The 16,396-nt window shown below is 35.6% G+C and overlaps 2 protein-coding genes across 2 annotated transcripts; both read left to right on the forward strand.

Annotated features, from left to right (window-relative positions):
* Positions 1 to 4,839: 4,839 nt before the first annotated feature.
* LOC136823554 (uncharacterized) lies at positions 4,840 to 5,619 on the forward strand. The gene is made up of 2 exons (XM_067079742.1): positions 4,840 to 4,928; positions 5,132 to 5,619. The coding sequence occupies exons 1-2, from the start codon at positions 4,895 to 4,897 to the stop codon at positions 5,605 to 5,607; spliced, it is 510 nt and encodes a 169-aa protein (XP_066935843.1). The 5' UTR covers positions 4,840 to 4,894; the 3' UTR covers positions 5,608 to 5,619.
* Positions 5,620 to 9,223: 3,604 nt separating this feature from the next.
* Positions 9,224 to 10,101, forward strand: LOC136823545 (uncharacterized). Its single transcript, XM_067079733.1, has 2 exons — positions 9,224 to 9,295; positions 9,509 to 10,101. The coding sequence occupies exons 1-2, from the start codon at positions 9,262 to 9,264 to the stop codon at positions 9,982 to 9,984; spliced, it is 510 nt and encodes a 169-aa protein (XP_066935834.1). The 5' UTR covers positions 9,224 to 9,261; the 3' UTR covers positions 9,985 to 10,101.
* The last annotated feature ends 6,295 nt before the right edge of the window (positions 10,102 to 16,396 follow it).

Consider the following 16,396-nt stretch of genomic DNA (forward strand, 5'->3'; position numbering starts at 1 on the left):
TTTCTTTGTTTTCACGCAGCATATTTTTCAAAATCTGGCGATAATGTTTTACTTTCAATCTAGCATTTGTGTGAAAACCATGTGGGTCGCGCGTTTAGGACTATTCATTTCCCATCCAGGAGATGGGATTCACAAAGTGCTTTTTCAAAGGGAATAATAACAGAAGTCTTGTATCTACTTAATAACCAATTAGTTTGCCAAGTCTGGGTTTATCTTTTTCAGTGCTGTAGCTACCGGGTAAGGCAGCGGGGGTCGTTGCATTGGCCCCCAACAGTTTTTGTGAAAATTGTTTCTTTCTTTCTTATCAGATTGATTTTTCATGTATATTCCTCAAAAAAAATTCGTTTTGAGTTCATTTTTCTGGCCATCTTGAACTTAAAAACACCCCTGTCTCACAGACCCGATGGTTCTTTTTCTCCCCGTTCGGATAAAAAATTTCCATCAAGATCCAAGATAAAAATTCTGTTGTTCCAGGCTCAAAAATTCCAGTTACATGGTTTTGGAAAGCAATTTTTACAATGAATTTCGAATCGGGGATCTAACTGGAACGAAATCTTGATCAAATTTTGCGTTGGATTAGGGGCCCAACCATGAAATGTGATACAGGGGTGTAAATTGAGAAGGTGAGGATGGTGATCAATTGGTCTTACTCCAGTATTTTAGTATTCAGCAGAACGTGTTTGAATCGATTCGGAGCTTGTTGCTCACAAATCTATATATTAATAGCCGTAGTCTGTATGTGTGTTTGTTGGTTTGTTTTTTGTGTGTCACTTTCGTTTTCGCAAGCAATGTTTTGTTCTTTTAAAAGATGACTTTTGCTTCTTGCTCCACAAATGTGTTAAATCAGATTCGCGCCGTTTTATAAAGACTTTGTTTTGATTGATAGATTTGACTGTGTCTTTTTTTTTCTTTCTTTTCTTTTGTTTTATGTTTTCGAATGTAATTAACGACCTTATTTGATTTGAGACATTCGAATTCTTTTCAAAACAAAAGAAAATCTTTTAAACAGAATCTGTTAAAGAAAAGAACAAATATAAAATAAAACATAAGAATCACAAGACAAGTTTGTTAGAACAACAGCAACATTAAAAATACATTCAAAAGGCGGTAAAAACTAGAGTTCTTTCTTCGTAAAAAGGGACCTTTAAACATGTATGTCGATAATTATTTTGCTGTAAATCTAAGTCATTGTTGAATTTGAAAAATTATTGAAGTTATGACGAAGTTATTTTATAAAAAGCAACATAAAATTGCGCTATCACGCTTTTTTTCTGCGTGTCCTAGCTGCCTTCCGGGTGGGGGGGGGGACTATGGTTTCGAGCTGACTTTCGGCCCTGCCCCTCGGACCCTTAGCAGAATAATTGTGTGAATTTTAATTCACTTTTTGGGACTAATTTCACTAAATTTCTATCTTTCTGGAGGCAAAAAGTTCCTATTTTTCCGATTCTTAGTGGGACTGAAGTTTGATTTTCCGATTTTTCAAACTGCCATGTTTCAAAAAAGGCACCTTTAAGGCCGGCACATACCCATACCCTTCTCTTGCCTAAGTACCCCCCCCCCGGGCTGCCTTTTTTCGACGAATCTCGTGTCATGTCTATTATTTCACTCCGCTTATCTTGACATCAAAGTTTTCCTAAACATCAAGAACTACGGCAAATATAAAGCGAGCGAAGCGAGAAAAAAATTGCAGAGCCGTCTCGGACGTCGCTGGTCGCCGGTATGGTGTAATTTGGGAATGACGCCCTTTCTGCTTTCTGATCATTTTTGCCACAAAAATCTTTTTCAAAATATGGTTAAAAGATACGTCACCCGGGAGGGATAGAGTCAAACTTTGAAGAGAATTCTTCCCTTTAATTTTGATTTCATCGTGTTTAAGCCACCTTTCCAACATCCAAAGGACTTTAAATGCGTTCAGCAAACAGCTTAACCGGCGTGCGACGCCGGGTACCGGCTAGTTTTATTATATTGAGCAGAACGTGTTTGAATCGATTCGGAGCTTGTTGCTCACAAATTTTATTATATTGAGCAGAACGTGTTTGAATCGATTCGGAGCTTGTTGCTCACAAATTTTATTATATTGAGCAGAACGTGTTTGGATCGATTCGGAGCTTGTAGCTCACAAATTTTATTATATTGAGCAGACCGTGTTTGGATCGATTCAGAGCTTGTAGCTCACAAATTTTATTATATTGAGCAGAACGTGTTTGGATCGATTCAGAGCTTGTAGCTCACAACTTTTATTATATTGAGCAGAACGTGTTTGAATCGATTCGGAGCTTGTAGCTCACAAATTTTATTATATTGAGCAGAACGTGTTTGGATCGATTCAGAGCTTGTAGCTCACAAATTTTATTATATTGAGCAGAACGTGTTTGAATCGATTCGGAGCTTGAAGCTCACAAATTTTATTATATTGAGCAGAACGTGTTTGAATCGATTCAGAGCTTGTAGCTCACAACTTTTATTATATTGGGCAGAACGTGTTTGAATCGATTCAGAGCTTGTAGCTCACAAATTTTATTATATTGAGCAGAACGTGTTTGGATCGATTCAGAGCTTGTAGCTCACAAATTTTATTATATTCAGCAGAGAGTGTTTGAATCGATTCAGAGCTTGTAGCTCACAACTTTTATTATCATATTGAGGAGAACGTGTTTGGATCGATTCTGAGCTTGAAGCTCACAAATTTTATTATATTGAGCAGAACGTGTTTGGATCGATTCAGAGCTTGTAGCTCACAAATTTTATTATATTGAGCAGAACGTGTTTGGATCGATTCAGAGCTTGTAGCTCACAACTTTTATTATATTCAGCAGAGAGTGTTTGAATCGATTCAGAGCTTGTAGCTCACAACTTTTATTATCATATTGAGGAGAACGTGTTTGGATCGATTCTGAGCTTGAAGCTCACAAAGTTATCAATATTGAGCGGAATGCATTTGAATCAATTTGGAGTTTGTAGCACGAACTGCTTAATGTAGAATACAAGTGAAATGAAAGTGCACAGTAAGAAATTTAATTATAATCTTTACCCTACGATTCTGCTTTCAAAATAAAAACTGCAGTTATTTAGGAAATCCTTGATGGGACTGGTCTCATTAAATTTTGTTAAAATGTTTCATTAGCCCTTATGAAAACATTATCTTTACAAATGATATTGCTTTACAAAAAAACTAGGATTCCGCAACTCTTTGAATATTCTAAATCTGTCTAGACTTGTTATCTTGGTGTTAGGTGCGGTAAGATCCACCAGAAATCCAGCAGTAAAGAATGCCGCTTCCTTCTACTCTTAATCCATGAAGATCATCTGAAGTAATTATCAGATTTTAAACAAAGTGTAATGAAGTCGAGATGAATTTCAGAAATGATCAATACGAGAGATACAATATGATTGTTGACGGATATAAAATGGGAACAGTCATTTTCTCAGTCAGAGACGGTTTTGAAATAGACATCCCAGTTGGGAATAGACTGTTACATTTTATTCCTTATTGCAAAAATACATCAAAAGTTTATCCTTTTGAAAATTTCTGAACTTTGAAGCAGAACCTCAACTTGCACTGTAATTTATTTTACCCTGCTTCATATTCATATAGGCTCTGACTCCATATACATACCTTTTGAAATACTTTCTTAATGTTATGGCGATGAAAAATACTTGCAATTTAAATCATTATATAAAGCCAGATCAAAGAACGAGGATATCATTCTTTTTTCAGGGACTAGATTTATAAATTTCGTTTCTTGTGGTTGAAACCCAACAAAAGAAGGTTTGCGATTTCAGAAATACCGAATAATTTTGCCAAAATTTCCGAAATTCCGTAAAAAAAATACTTGCAATTCCGATACCAATTTTTTGGGGTATTTTTCCTCGTTCTGACCGATTTTTCATCAAAATTTGATATTTTGATGTATGAATTCCGAAAAAAGGGGATAAAAACTTAATAATACCGAAATTTCGAAGCAAAAATTCATGGATTTCCAATACCAAAACAATTTCAGATATCCGCAATACCGAAGGAATTTTGTCTGATTTCCGAAATTCCGAAGAAAAAAGGGTCGATTTCCGCTATTCCGAAAAACCGTACGCCCTTCACAAAAGAACTATACCAAAGTTTATGTCATATAGGTGTGCAGTGTTTTTATTTTAATTTTACAAGAGGTTAATTTCTTTTACTTTCTTGGACGAATTTTAAAAAACAAATCAGAGGAAAAATATTCGCGTAAATATCTTTCCAACAACGATACAAAACTTTTTATCTTACGTACAACTAATTATTGGTCAAAAATAAAAGCACTGCGCACCTTCTTGAAACTGGCTTTAGTCAAAGAACTTTTTTCGCTTCTTCATTGATTTACGACTTTATTATCACTTTAAGCAGAGAGACGTGTTATTATGAAACATAGAAGAAGTAATTTCCCTTCTTTATAATCACAAAAAAAGTTAAGAGGAAAATTCTATAAAAAGACAAAAGCTTTTCATTATGACAATCATAAAAAAGGAAATCTAAATACATCACAAAACATTAAAAACAACAAAATGATGATATCTTCAAATGGAATGAATCTAGCTTTAAAAACATTCTTTCAGAATTATAAATCACGAAAGCAATATCAATTTATAATTGTAACTACGGAAGTTGCTGATGACCAGCAGGTTGCAACAAATCTGATTGTTTGCTGCATACAAATAATAACAAGCTAATTAGATATTAAGACACGTCCTTCATTAAGTCACTTCCTTAAAAATTCTTTAGAACAATAGACAGTGTTACAAACACTAATTACAATGGCATTTTAATGAGATAGGGGTTCACTATAAAAAGTGGGGCATGAGATATCTTCAATCATCAATTTCTGAAATCTGAAGAACTTGACAATCTCAAAACAACAAGATGAAGTGTATCATTGCTTTCGCTCTTATTGCTGGTAAGTTTTATTGCAGTGCCAGAATGTTTACATACAACGATTGTCTGATTGAAATTATTTTCATTTTCTTCAACTTGACTTCACGAAAATCAGTCTAGCAATCAAATAAAGTTGCTTGCCGAGATTTCTTGAGAACTTTCTAGAATTTTCAAAACAGAAGATGATCAATATTTCTAAACATTCATTTTCATTCAATCTTTTAGCTGCTGCAGCCATCACCAACCCACCCATTACTGGAACCACACCACCAGCTGTCCCATGCCCAGACTCCCTCTGCAAAGGAAAAGCTGACGGAAACTTTGAATACTACTTCTATGGCCAATACAGACGTAACTACTTTGTCCAATGCTCAAATGGATTAGCTTACTGTCAAGCTTGCTTCCCTCTCTCCTTGGAATTCAGTCAAACTTGCAACCAATGTTTGTACAGCAAAAACGATGACTGTGTCACCACACAAAAATGGCACCCAGCCACCACTTTCTCTTGCCCAGACAAATGCCCCCATTACGGACCGCACTTCAGTGGAAACGTTGAAGACCCAAGCAATGACCGTCAATACGTTGCTTGCTGGAAGGGAGTCACTGTTGGATGTATTGCTTGCCCAGGAAACTTGAAATTCAACCAAAAAGAAAATGCTTGCTTGTACGAAGGCAAATACCTCACCGAGCCATCTCACTAAGCGATGAAAAACTCAAAACAAACGAACCAAAAACGAAAAACCAATTTTGTAATTTAATTTACTTATTTAATAGGGGAATTCTTTATTTAAGAATTTATCATCAAGCTTACGCTTGACACTGAATCCATATTTGTCCATACTTTTCCACAACGAACCCCAAATCTGGTTATATTCAAATTTTTATCTTAGAGAAAGAATTATTACCACTTTGAATTTGTATGTAATAGGGGGCGTAATAGTTTAAGAAGTTGTCCCCTTGGCGGACAAGCTCGGAAGTTTGCCAAATCTTCACACAATTATAGTGAAGAATAGTCAAAATCATGCATCATGCCTTGAATTTTCTCCCCTTACGCATTTGATAAAAATCACACCATTACACCAAAAAGATTAGGAATCACGCTATTACGCAAGAAAAAAATTATAATATACAACACCATCACGTAAATCTTGAGAGAGGCCTTAAAATTTACTTACCAGAGACTTTCATCGGTAAAGATAGAGTATCAGGCCTAAAAACATTCGAGTGTATTGTATTTGACGCTTTTCGTCTACTGGTTGCGCTTTTAAAATCGTTCCATAACCTCGTACTGAAAAAAAGTTCAAAAAATTCATGATATGAAAAAAAAAATTAGAATTTTGCCAGGACTCTGTTTACAAAGTGAAACCAATAATAGCGAGTTTATGTATTCGAGATAAATCGAAGGGGACGATATAAAACAAATTTCCCTTTGAATGACGACGGTAAAATAAAACACCAAAAAACCGTCGTCTGTTTAGGTGAGCATAGGTGATATTGGGCCGTACATCAACTATCGAATTTGTTTTAGGTCGACTTCAATCACTGTTGCCCTCGATATCCTCCGATTACATATAAACTAGCCAATATTCCATATAGTCGCTATATACCATACTATATACATCGATAGCCGTGATGGTAGTACTTTCACAAAGTGCTTTTTCCAAGGAATAACAACAGAACAATTATCATTATACTCGCGAATATTGAACGAAGTCTGTTTGAGTCTAATAGAAGTATACAGCTCATAAAACTGTAATCATTAACTGGGGATTCCACTTATAGAAATGAAAAAAAACTACTGATCTAATTCTCAGGAGCCATTGGGCCTGTTTTTAATTTTAAGCCTTGTTTCATTCCATATTTGTCAAAATCTGTTTATTAGACCTTCAAAAACATTCTCTTTCAAAAATCATATTGCTTTACAAAAAACTTAGGATTCCGCAATTTCCGCAATTTCTTTGATTATATTCTAAATCTGTCCTAGACTTGTCATCTAGGCGTTAGGTGTTGTAACATCCACCAGAAATCCAGCAGTAAAAAAAACCGCTTCCTTTCTGCTCTTAAACCATGAAGATCATCTGAAGTAATTATCAGATTTAAACAAAGTATGATGCACTCCAGAAAAAACTTCAGAGATGGATCTAGATCAGCAACATCAGAATATTTTCTAGCTTTTAGACGAATTCATACACGTTTTTTATAAGAACAAAGTATATAAGAGCATAAGGTTTTGATGGCTAAAATATTAAGAACAAGTTGAGAACATTTTTAAGGCCTTGCCAGGCTCTAAAACATCCGATATCTTAGGAAAATGAACAACAAAACTACCCCCAAAATAATGAAAATAAAAACATATGAAAAGAGAATGTTTAAACCTTTTTAATGAGTGGGGCTTTCATATTCCATTGCTCACAAGTCTACTCAATGAGGATCGCCAAATCTTTCACACCGACTTTCCCAGTACAGACAATATTTTTGCAATGGGGAAGAAATTTCAGGGTATTTTCTCACTGGGAAGATTTTTCAGTCAACTTTATTCCAGTAGCTTTGAGCTACTTGAGAGGGGCTGAAACACTCTTTGTTGCTATCCTCTGACGACGTTCCAGCCAACCGCAGGCAGTCACTTTCATCACTGGTTAGGCCATTCGAAACCCATTACAAGCTTAACCACTCGTTTTTAACACTCCTGTATGTCACAGACCCGCTGGGACCCCAACCCCACTGGAAGATTTGGCAAATATTTTGTCCCCAGTGGGAGAATACCCCGGAACTTCAGCCCCACTCGGAAATTGACTTTGATTTCATCCCCATTCGAAATTCCCTGCTCAAAATTGCCCTCCAAAACAATCCCCACTGGATCTTTCAACCTTGGAACAAGAGAATTTCCCCATAGGGATTTCAATAGGAATTTTTATCCCCACTAAGGAAAAAAGTTCAACCGGGGCTGTGAGACAGGGGTGTTTTTACCATGCCGACAGCGTTTGTAGCCTACCAGCCAAACGTGGGCAGACATTTTAGGTCTTCTTCTCCGCATAAGCTAGAGGGGTATTATCGGGAGTTCAAATTAAATCAATACTTCGAAAGCTTGGAAGAAAAAAGATGATTTTGAAAAGCCCCGACTTGAGAAGGCCATTAAGAAGAATGAAAAAATGATACAATATAAACGTATTTTTTATACAAACATTCAAAATTTTTTGAAGCCTTCGGATGTTTTTAACTTTTTTAGTTTTAAGACTAAAAATATTCTTAACGTCCTTATATTCCCCATTTATGAATATTGTTCTCAATTTCCCTAGGAAATCCGGGTGTTAAGAGTCCGCAAAGCCTTAAAAATGTTCTTAAGTTGTTCTTAACATTTTGGCCATCGAAACCTTATGTTCTTATATGGTTCGTTCTTATAAATAACGTGTACATATATCTCCATGGGAACAAAATTAAGAAATCTTGATTCATGAAACATGAAACACAGCCCCGCTTTGAATGGCTTTTTCAGTAATATTACAGTAATCACCTTTGAATTTCTTCGGTGATATTATAAATCACAAAAGCAATATCAATTAATTATAATGACTCCAATTAATGGTAACCAACAACTGACAACAGGTTGCAACAAATCTGATTGTTTGTTGTATACAAATCATTAGCAAACAAATTGATGGGTTAAAGAAAAAGACAGAAGCTTATTCATTATAACAATTATAACAAAGATGGAAATCTAAACGCATCATAATGCATCAATACACGACGTTGTTTCAACGTTTATCTAACGTTCACAACGTCCATATAACGTTAGATGAACGTTGAAACAACGTTGTGTGCCAGCTGGGTAATGCATGTCCCGAGACGAAAATATACTATATACCCCCACCATGTTCATGTATCTTTTAGGTCCCCAAGGCCCCGAGATGATAACCCCACCCCCCCCCCCACAAAATACTTGTACCCCTAGGTCCCCTAGGTGAGTAAACATTTCAGCTTGGAGGAATGCTTAGCATTATGCTTATTTTTTACTGAGTTTGAGCCTAAGTATACTTATAAACATTATGCTTACAAGAAAAAGAGTATATTCTTTCACAAACAAGAAAGGTATGAAAGCAATATCAATTAATAACTGTAATAGGAAGTTGCAAATCATCTGATTGCTTGTTGTGTACAAATAAATAACTTTATAACAATTAACAATTAGATATTAACTCACTTCCTTAAAAGTTCTTTAGAACAATAGACAGTGTTACAAACATTAATTACAATGGCATTTTAATAAGAAAGGGTTTCACTATAAAAGGTGGGGCATGAGATATCTTCAATCATCAATTTCTGAATTCTGAAGAACTTGACAATCACAAAACAACAAGATGAAGTGTATCATTGCTTTCGCTCTTATCGCTGGTAAGTTTCATTGCAATGCTACAATGTTTACAACGATTGTCTGTTTGAAATTATTTTCATTTTCTTCAACTTCACCTCACGAAAATCATTCTAGTAATCAAATAAAGTTGCTTGATCTAGTTACCGGCTTTTCAGAACTTTCTAGAATTTTCAAATAAAAACTAATTGCAATCAATATAATTTCTAAACATTCATTTTCATTCAATCTTTTAGTTGCTGCAGCCATCACCAATCCACCCATCACTGGAACCACACCACCAGCTGTTCCATGCCCAGACTCCCTCTGCAAAGGAAAAGCCGACGGAAACTTCGAATACTACTTCTATGGCCAATACAGACGTAACTACTTTGTCCAATGCTCCAACGGATTAGCTTACTGTCAAGCTTGCTTCCCTCTCTCCTTGGAATTCAGTCAAACTTGCAACCAATGTTTGTACAGCAAAAAGGACGACTGTGTCACCACACAAAAATGGCACCCAGCCACCACTTTCTCTTGCCCAGACAAATGCCCCCATTACGGACCACACTTCAGTGGAAACGTTGAAGACCCAAGCAATGACCGTCAATACGTTGCTTGCTGGAAGGGAGTCACTGTCGGATGTATTGCTTGCCCAGGAAACTTGAAATTCAACCAAAAAGAAAATGCTTGCTTGTACGAAGGCAAATACCTCACCGAGCCATCTCATTAAACGATGAAAAACTGAAAACAATCGAACCAAAAACGAAAAACAAACTTTGTAATTTAATTTACTTATTTATCTGAGGGGAATTCTTCCAGAATTTACCAAAATATTTAAAATGACCAAGTAAAAACAAAACTGTCTCCTTTTTCCCTTTTCATTCTTTCTGTTCAATACTATCTGTAATACACCCCTTCTCACATTCACACTTGGACACCCTCCCACTGGAAAAATTGGCAAAAATATCGTCCCCCAGCATGCAGTAGCTTTCGCAGGGATGTCGGAAAATCTGTGGAAGAGAGCAGATTTTTATGACAAAGTAATTATCTATTCATAACATTAAAAGATAATTACTTCGTAACAAAATTTTGCTCTCCTACACAAATTTTGCGACACCCCTGAGAACGCTACTGCCCAGTGAAAAATTATACTATAATTTTTGTCCCCGCTGAATAGAATCAGAAAAGCCAATCCCACAGCAAAATATTGTGCTTTTCTTTCAATCTCCAATTCAAATCCAGCCATAAAGGAGTGGTTTGCACCCCCTTGATATCTTCAAAAAAATGTCAAGCCCCCCCCTAACCAGTTGATATATTTTCGGCACCCCCTTTTAATATATAACCCCCTCCTAAAGACATGAATCTTTTTAGAGACCCCTCCTAAGGGTTGGAAAAAATGTTGACACACCCCTAGTAGATACTTTCTGACCATTCCCTAAAAACATTGGAATATTAATTCGAGTTATGGTCCGTTATTTTCATCCCCACAAGCTGAAAAATTCCAGTGTGAGAAAGGGGGTGTGGTAAATCTTATAAAAAAAGTTTACCATGGAATGAAACCTATGATTTTTAAGACTTATGGCTGTTCTTATTTTTTTGGCACTTTAAGCCTCAAATTGTTCTTATCCTGTTCTTATTTATAAGGTGAAATTGAAGTATTTGAGGATTTATACCCAATTTCCACCACTTTGACCCCTAAATTGCTTGAAATTGAATAATTCCAGGCTCAACATTGTTCTTATTTTTGGCGTGCTTTAGGAACTTTGAAATTGGTTAAACATAATTAATAAATATTAATTTTGCAGACGAATACCTTTTAAAAATTTCATAACAGGGGGTGTTTTTGGTTGGGTCATTCACAATAGAAAAAATATTCTAGGTTTTGAAATCTTAACAAAAATACTTCTGAAAACCAACTTTTGAGCTAGAATCCTGCGTAGGAGGAAAATCACGGTTCATTATATATTTCGTTAGCTTTTTTTCTATATAAAATGAGAAGAAATAGACTAGGGGGGTATAACATACTAATTTCAGTTCCAAGAAGGAAGAATGCTGTTTTTTTTACAAGGCTAGCCAAGTCAATCAAGGGCACTTTACCAAGATCAGTTTTTTGTTTTGTTTTCATGGCCTTCTTGACCAGGGGGTAGAATTATCTTACCATACCTTCATGAATAAAGTTGTAGGGACATTGAAGAACTGGGAGGCAATTTCATAAACATTCTGTTTTCAACCGCATAAAAATAACAATGACGGAACAAAACAATAAACAATGGTGAGCTTTCTCTTGATTTTATGTCTGCAACAAATATGGGCATCCAAGTACATCATATTCCAAGTTTTCTCTCTTTGCAAAGAGGACAATCAACTCCAAACGGAATTCACTTTGAAAAACCAGCAAATTTTGAATGATAGCCAAAAGTTCCATTCCAAAAATATAAACATTGAAATTGTTGATGTTTGTACCGAAAATGAAAGACTACTGCACTTTGTGACAGTTTTGCTTCTAGATTCCAAATACAGCTATGCAGAAACCATCTCAAAAAGTCAACAATCAATCATACTCAATATTGGTGTACATATACCATCATCCATGTTCAAGCTACTGCAAGAAATTTTGACTTTCACCGATATTTTCATCGTTCAATACAACAGTGTACCCGACGACTTCCGGTATCACCACAGATGGATTCTGCCTTTCAAAGCGTTTATGACAGAAACCAACCATAATGCAAACAAATATGGCTGGAATGACGTCATCATTTATCATTTACAACACGACTCAGATACGAATACTCAAATATTTGATATACTTTATCAAGACGGCATTAAAGAACTAAACTTGAATGACGATAGGTGTATAAGAGCTTCTAAAATTGCAACGATGGATTTTGACGAAATTCTTGAAACTCTTAAAAAGGTGCCTCTAGATCAGACTCAAATTGTACTGCTACTGGGATCATACAACGCTGTTAAAACGTTCATTGCAAGAGCTCAAGAGACATATTTTACATATTCTTCAATATTTTTTGTTGTTTTTGATTGGTCGACTAAAGACGAAAGTGGTCGCCTCCAAATTATAAACAGTATGGATTATAGGCGACAATTTTTTGTAAATAATCGAGACAGATTGCAAACTCGAAATGAAAATCCATATTTCCAAGAATTAGCAGCAGTTGAAATGCACTTACTGCATACAATTAATTTCGTTGAGAACCAACTTGCAATGCAGGCTGGATCCTTTAATAGAGAGCAGGCTAATTTCTATCTGGACATGAGTGACGAACACATAAGAATGAATGAAAAACCACTCAAAAACACCAACCTGACCAGATCTGAGTGTCTGATAGTCGAATGTCCACCCGGTTTATACCAAACATTTGGTATCAAAGATAATCAAACTACTAAATGGGATTTCGAAATAGGCTACATATGTAAACCATGTCCAACCAATACAATCAAACAAAACCCAGGAAACACACCTTGCAAACAATGCCCTGGTTTCTATATACCAAACAAGCAACAAACATCTTGCATGGATCCATTCATAGATGATCCTCTTAAATTCACCAAAGGAAGTGGATTACTATGTTTCTTACTGATCACCACTGGTACCTTAACATCCGCCATATTCCTGATAGTTTTCGTCAAAAACAAAGATACACCTATCGTCAAAATCTCTGACATCATTGCATCAGTTATTCACTTAGTCGTCAATCTATCGATATTCGTTGCCAACTTTTTCCTGTATTTCTATGGTGGTATGAATTCTTGGAAATGTATAATTCGACCTTTGGTTATTGCTATTCTATACAATCTAAATATCTCAATTATATTGATTAAATCACATAAGCTAGTCATGGCGTTCCAAGCTAAGATCAGAGTTCAAGGTAACGAGGTGTTGAAAGTCAAACTAAAACAAGTTTTGATAATATTGGTAAATGTAATAATAGCTTTATCTCTATACGCAGTCATCTCTTACTCAGAATTACCTGCCGTTGAGCTTATCCTTGACTTCACTACCTACAAGCGCTCGGAGATCTGCACTGGCGGACAGCAAAACAACATTCTGATTGCGTTTATGATCCTAATACAAATGGTGAGTATTTGGGAAGCATACAGATGTCGAAAACTACCAGCCTATCTGAGCGAAGTCATGATTATTCTTTACCTATCCTTCATCACGACCATGTTTTTTCTTTCAGTCTACCCCATCTATTACTTCCAAAGAGATCACAAAACAAAAAGTGTAATCCATCAAATTGCATTAATGGCGAACAGCCTTGTCGTACTCATTTTCATGTATGGCCAAAAAGTTTTTGTGATGGTTTTTCGAAAACATTTGAATACAAGGCATTATTTTCAGAAAAAACGTGTCAGGGATACTTTCGATCGAGCTGGAAAACAAGAAATGAAACGAAGACAAACTCAATCTTCAACTCGGATGACTTCAATTAGATGAAACTTGACTGTATACTAATTGGCCGTAACAAATGTAAACTTGCAAAACCAGACAATTTAATGAAATATCAGAAACAGCAAAGTCCGAATATAAACATCTTTCTGATTTTTTAGTAAAGTTCTTTCTTGTTTCTTAAATGTAAACTTAATCATGTTTTGGGCATATCGAAGGGAGAAAGCGCGCCAAATTCTACCACTCTGCCGTCCCCGTTTGCCGGATAACGGGCCGTGAAAGGTACAGACGGCGGTTTCGTCTGAACAATTGTTTTCTATATGGCTGGCTTTGAACTCAATTTTCAGAAACTATAAAGGCTTTCAATGAGCGCCTCGTCAGCACATTGGACTGGCTACCCAATTCCGAGCTCACATGGCATGGATTGACCCGGGCGAAGGCTCATTCACATGCCAAGTGAACCACTGCGAGTGAACTTCAGTCGCCTGTACAGAAACCAAGGTCAATGACCACTATACCACAGCACCCCTACAACCGATAAACTAAATGGGGAACATGATCTAAAGACTTTCACTATAATTTCTAAAGTTGTTGGGAAAACTCGATTGAACCCAGCTGGCACACAACGTTGTTTCAATGTTCATCTAACGTTTTATGGACGTTGAGAATTTTAGAAAAACGTTGAAACGACTTTATGTGCCAGCTGGGAAAGATGATATGATAGCCATTTCTGGGATTTGGTCGAACAATATGGTACGAGAAAATGTAACGTAACAATTTAAGATTCATCAAATTAGAAGGAGAGCACAATATTGACACTACGCCCTTTCAAAAGTTACGTCAAGAGCAACCTATGTCTTCGTTTTCTAGAAAAGGCTTTGATAACTTATTTCAAACCAAATTTCTTTGCGCATTTAGTTCTAGACATAGTTTAAAAGAATATATTATTTAATACACCTGAAGTCCCTAAAGTACTACCTAGACTCCTTTTGTGTCCAAAATCTTTCGAATGAATTGTTTTTTTCGAAAAAAATTTCACAGCTGACATGGGCAAAGATTGAAGTTTCTCAAGTCCAAAAATGGTAGTTATAGCATTGCTCAACTGTGTTTGAAAATTTTAGAAAAAATTTACACGCATAATATTCCACTCTGGATTACCTTTCCAAAAAGTATAAAATCGCTATCTAATTCAAAATCTATCAAAAGTAATACGCAATTGAAAATTTACTGCCAGCTAATTTGAAATGTACTTTAGTCGCACAGTCAGGCGCGTACCATTTGATTATTTAATTATCCCCCTAAACTCGATCCAATCCTTTTTTAACACATTTTTCTATGGTCTATAGGTGTGAAAAAAGGATTGGGACGCGGTTTTAGTGGGATAAAGCGGACAAAAAAATGCCCACGCGGCAATCGGTGGCTACGGTCGAAAAGGTGTATACGATCATAAAGGGGTGGTCAAAAAAAATGAGACATGTAGATTTCAGATTACTGTCCAATAAATTATTATACTACAAAGACTACAAAATGTTACTGTTACAAAAACTGTTAAAAACTTACAAATACTATTGTGTTTTATACTGTATTTTATCAAAATTTCAATTTTCTTATAAAAAAGTGTATTTAAAAAATTTTATCGGTAAATTCAATATTATAATATAATTGTCATGATAATCTATTACACGTTTTTTTTTTATAAGGAACCTTAACTTGGCTCCGAGCCTGGAGTTCCTTATTTTGCCAGAGAGTTTCAGCTTCAAAGTTCCTTATCGAGTTCCTTAGTTACTTAGATGTTAAGTTTGGATTTGCTAAGTGTGTGGCTTCTTTATCAGCATTTTTTGTTTTTTTTGACATATTGAAAGGTGTTTCAGCAATATTTTCCGCCTTTTTATTTAGGTTGTTGTAAATGTGTGCAAGTTCAAATTGAGCTCTTGCTGTTTCTTAACTTGATTTTTTATTCTCAGCCTGAGCAGTTCCTTAACAATTCCTTATTTCTCAGACCATTTTCAGCCTCGAGTTCCTTATAAACGTGTTCCTTATAAAAAAAAACGTGTAATTATAAAATTGAACAAAGAAGGGATCCCCAGAACTCGAACCTCTATAATTCGAATGTTTCCTTAATTCGAACAAGTTTTCTCGTCCATTCAATTGACAATAACTTATATATAAACTTTACTCAATTTCCTTAAATCGAACAAATTTGCGTTCCCCTCGTGTGTTTGAGTTATGGAGACACAACTGTAGTATCCAGACAATGACAATCGCACGGAATCGACAATTTAATCAGTTGAAACATTGACGAAACTTTGTAAATTGGATTAGTTCCATTTTTGAATGACATAATCGACATCTTTGAACAAATCCGACAAACATCACTAAAGATCGAAACATCAGACTATTTATTCGTTCGATTGTCGATTCCTTGCAAATGAGCCTAGAATCATTTGAAAAAAAACTAGCTGTTAACATATAAATTGTTTTTTAAATCTAACTTTATTGATATCCGAGAAATCTTCTGCCCCTCCTTTATTTATCTAGCTTGGGACAATACTTTTTGACATCGGTCAATATTTTAAGGTATTGCTCTAAAAACAGTTAGTGTAGGGTTTTTATTTAACACCTGTGGTCCAATAGATCTTATCGGAGCTTTTTGATTTTTCAAAAAAAACGATGCATTGTGGGATTGTTTTGGGAGTATTACAATAGAAATCTCTTGGAATTCTTCGAGAGA

This window comes from Clytia hemisphaerica, unplaced genomic scaffold (assembly GCF_902728285.1).
Source record: "Clytia hemisphaerica strain Z4C2 unplaced genomic scaffold, Clytia hemisphaerica genome assembly, whole genome shotgun sequence".
In the NCBI taxonomy this organism is placed as follows: Eukaryota; Metazoa; Cnidaria; class Hydrozoa; order Leptothecata; family Clytiidae; genus Clytia; species Clytia hemisphaerica.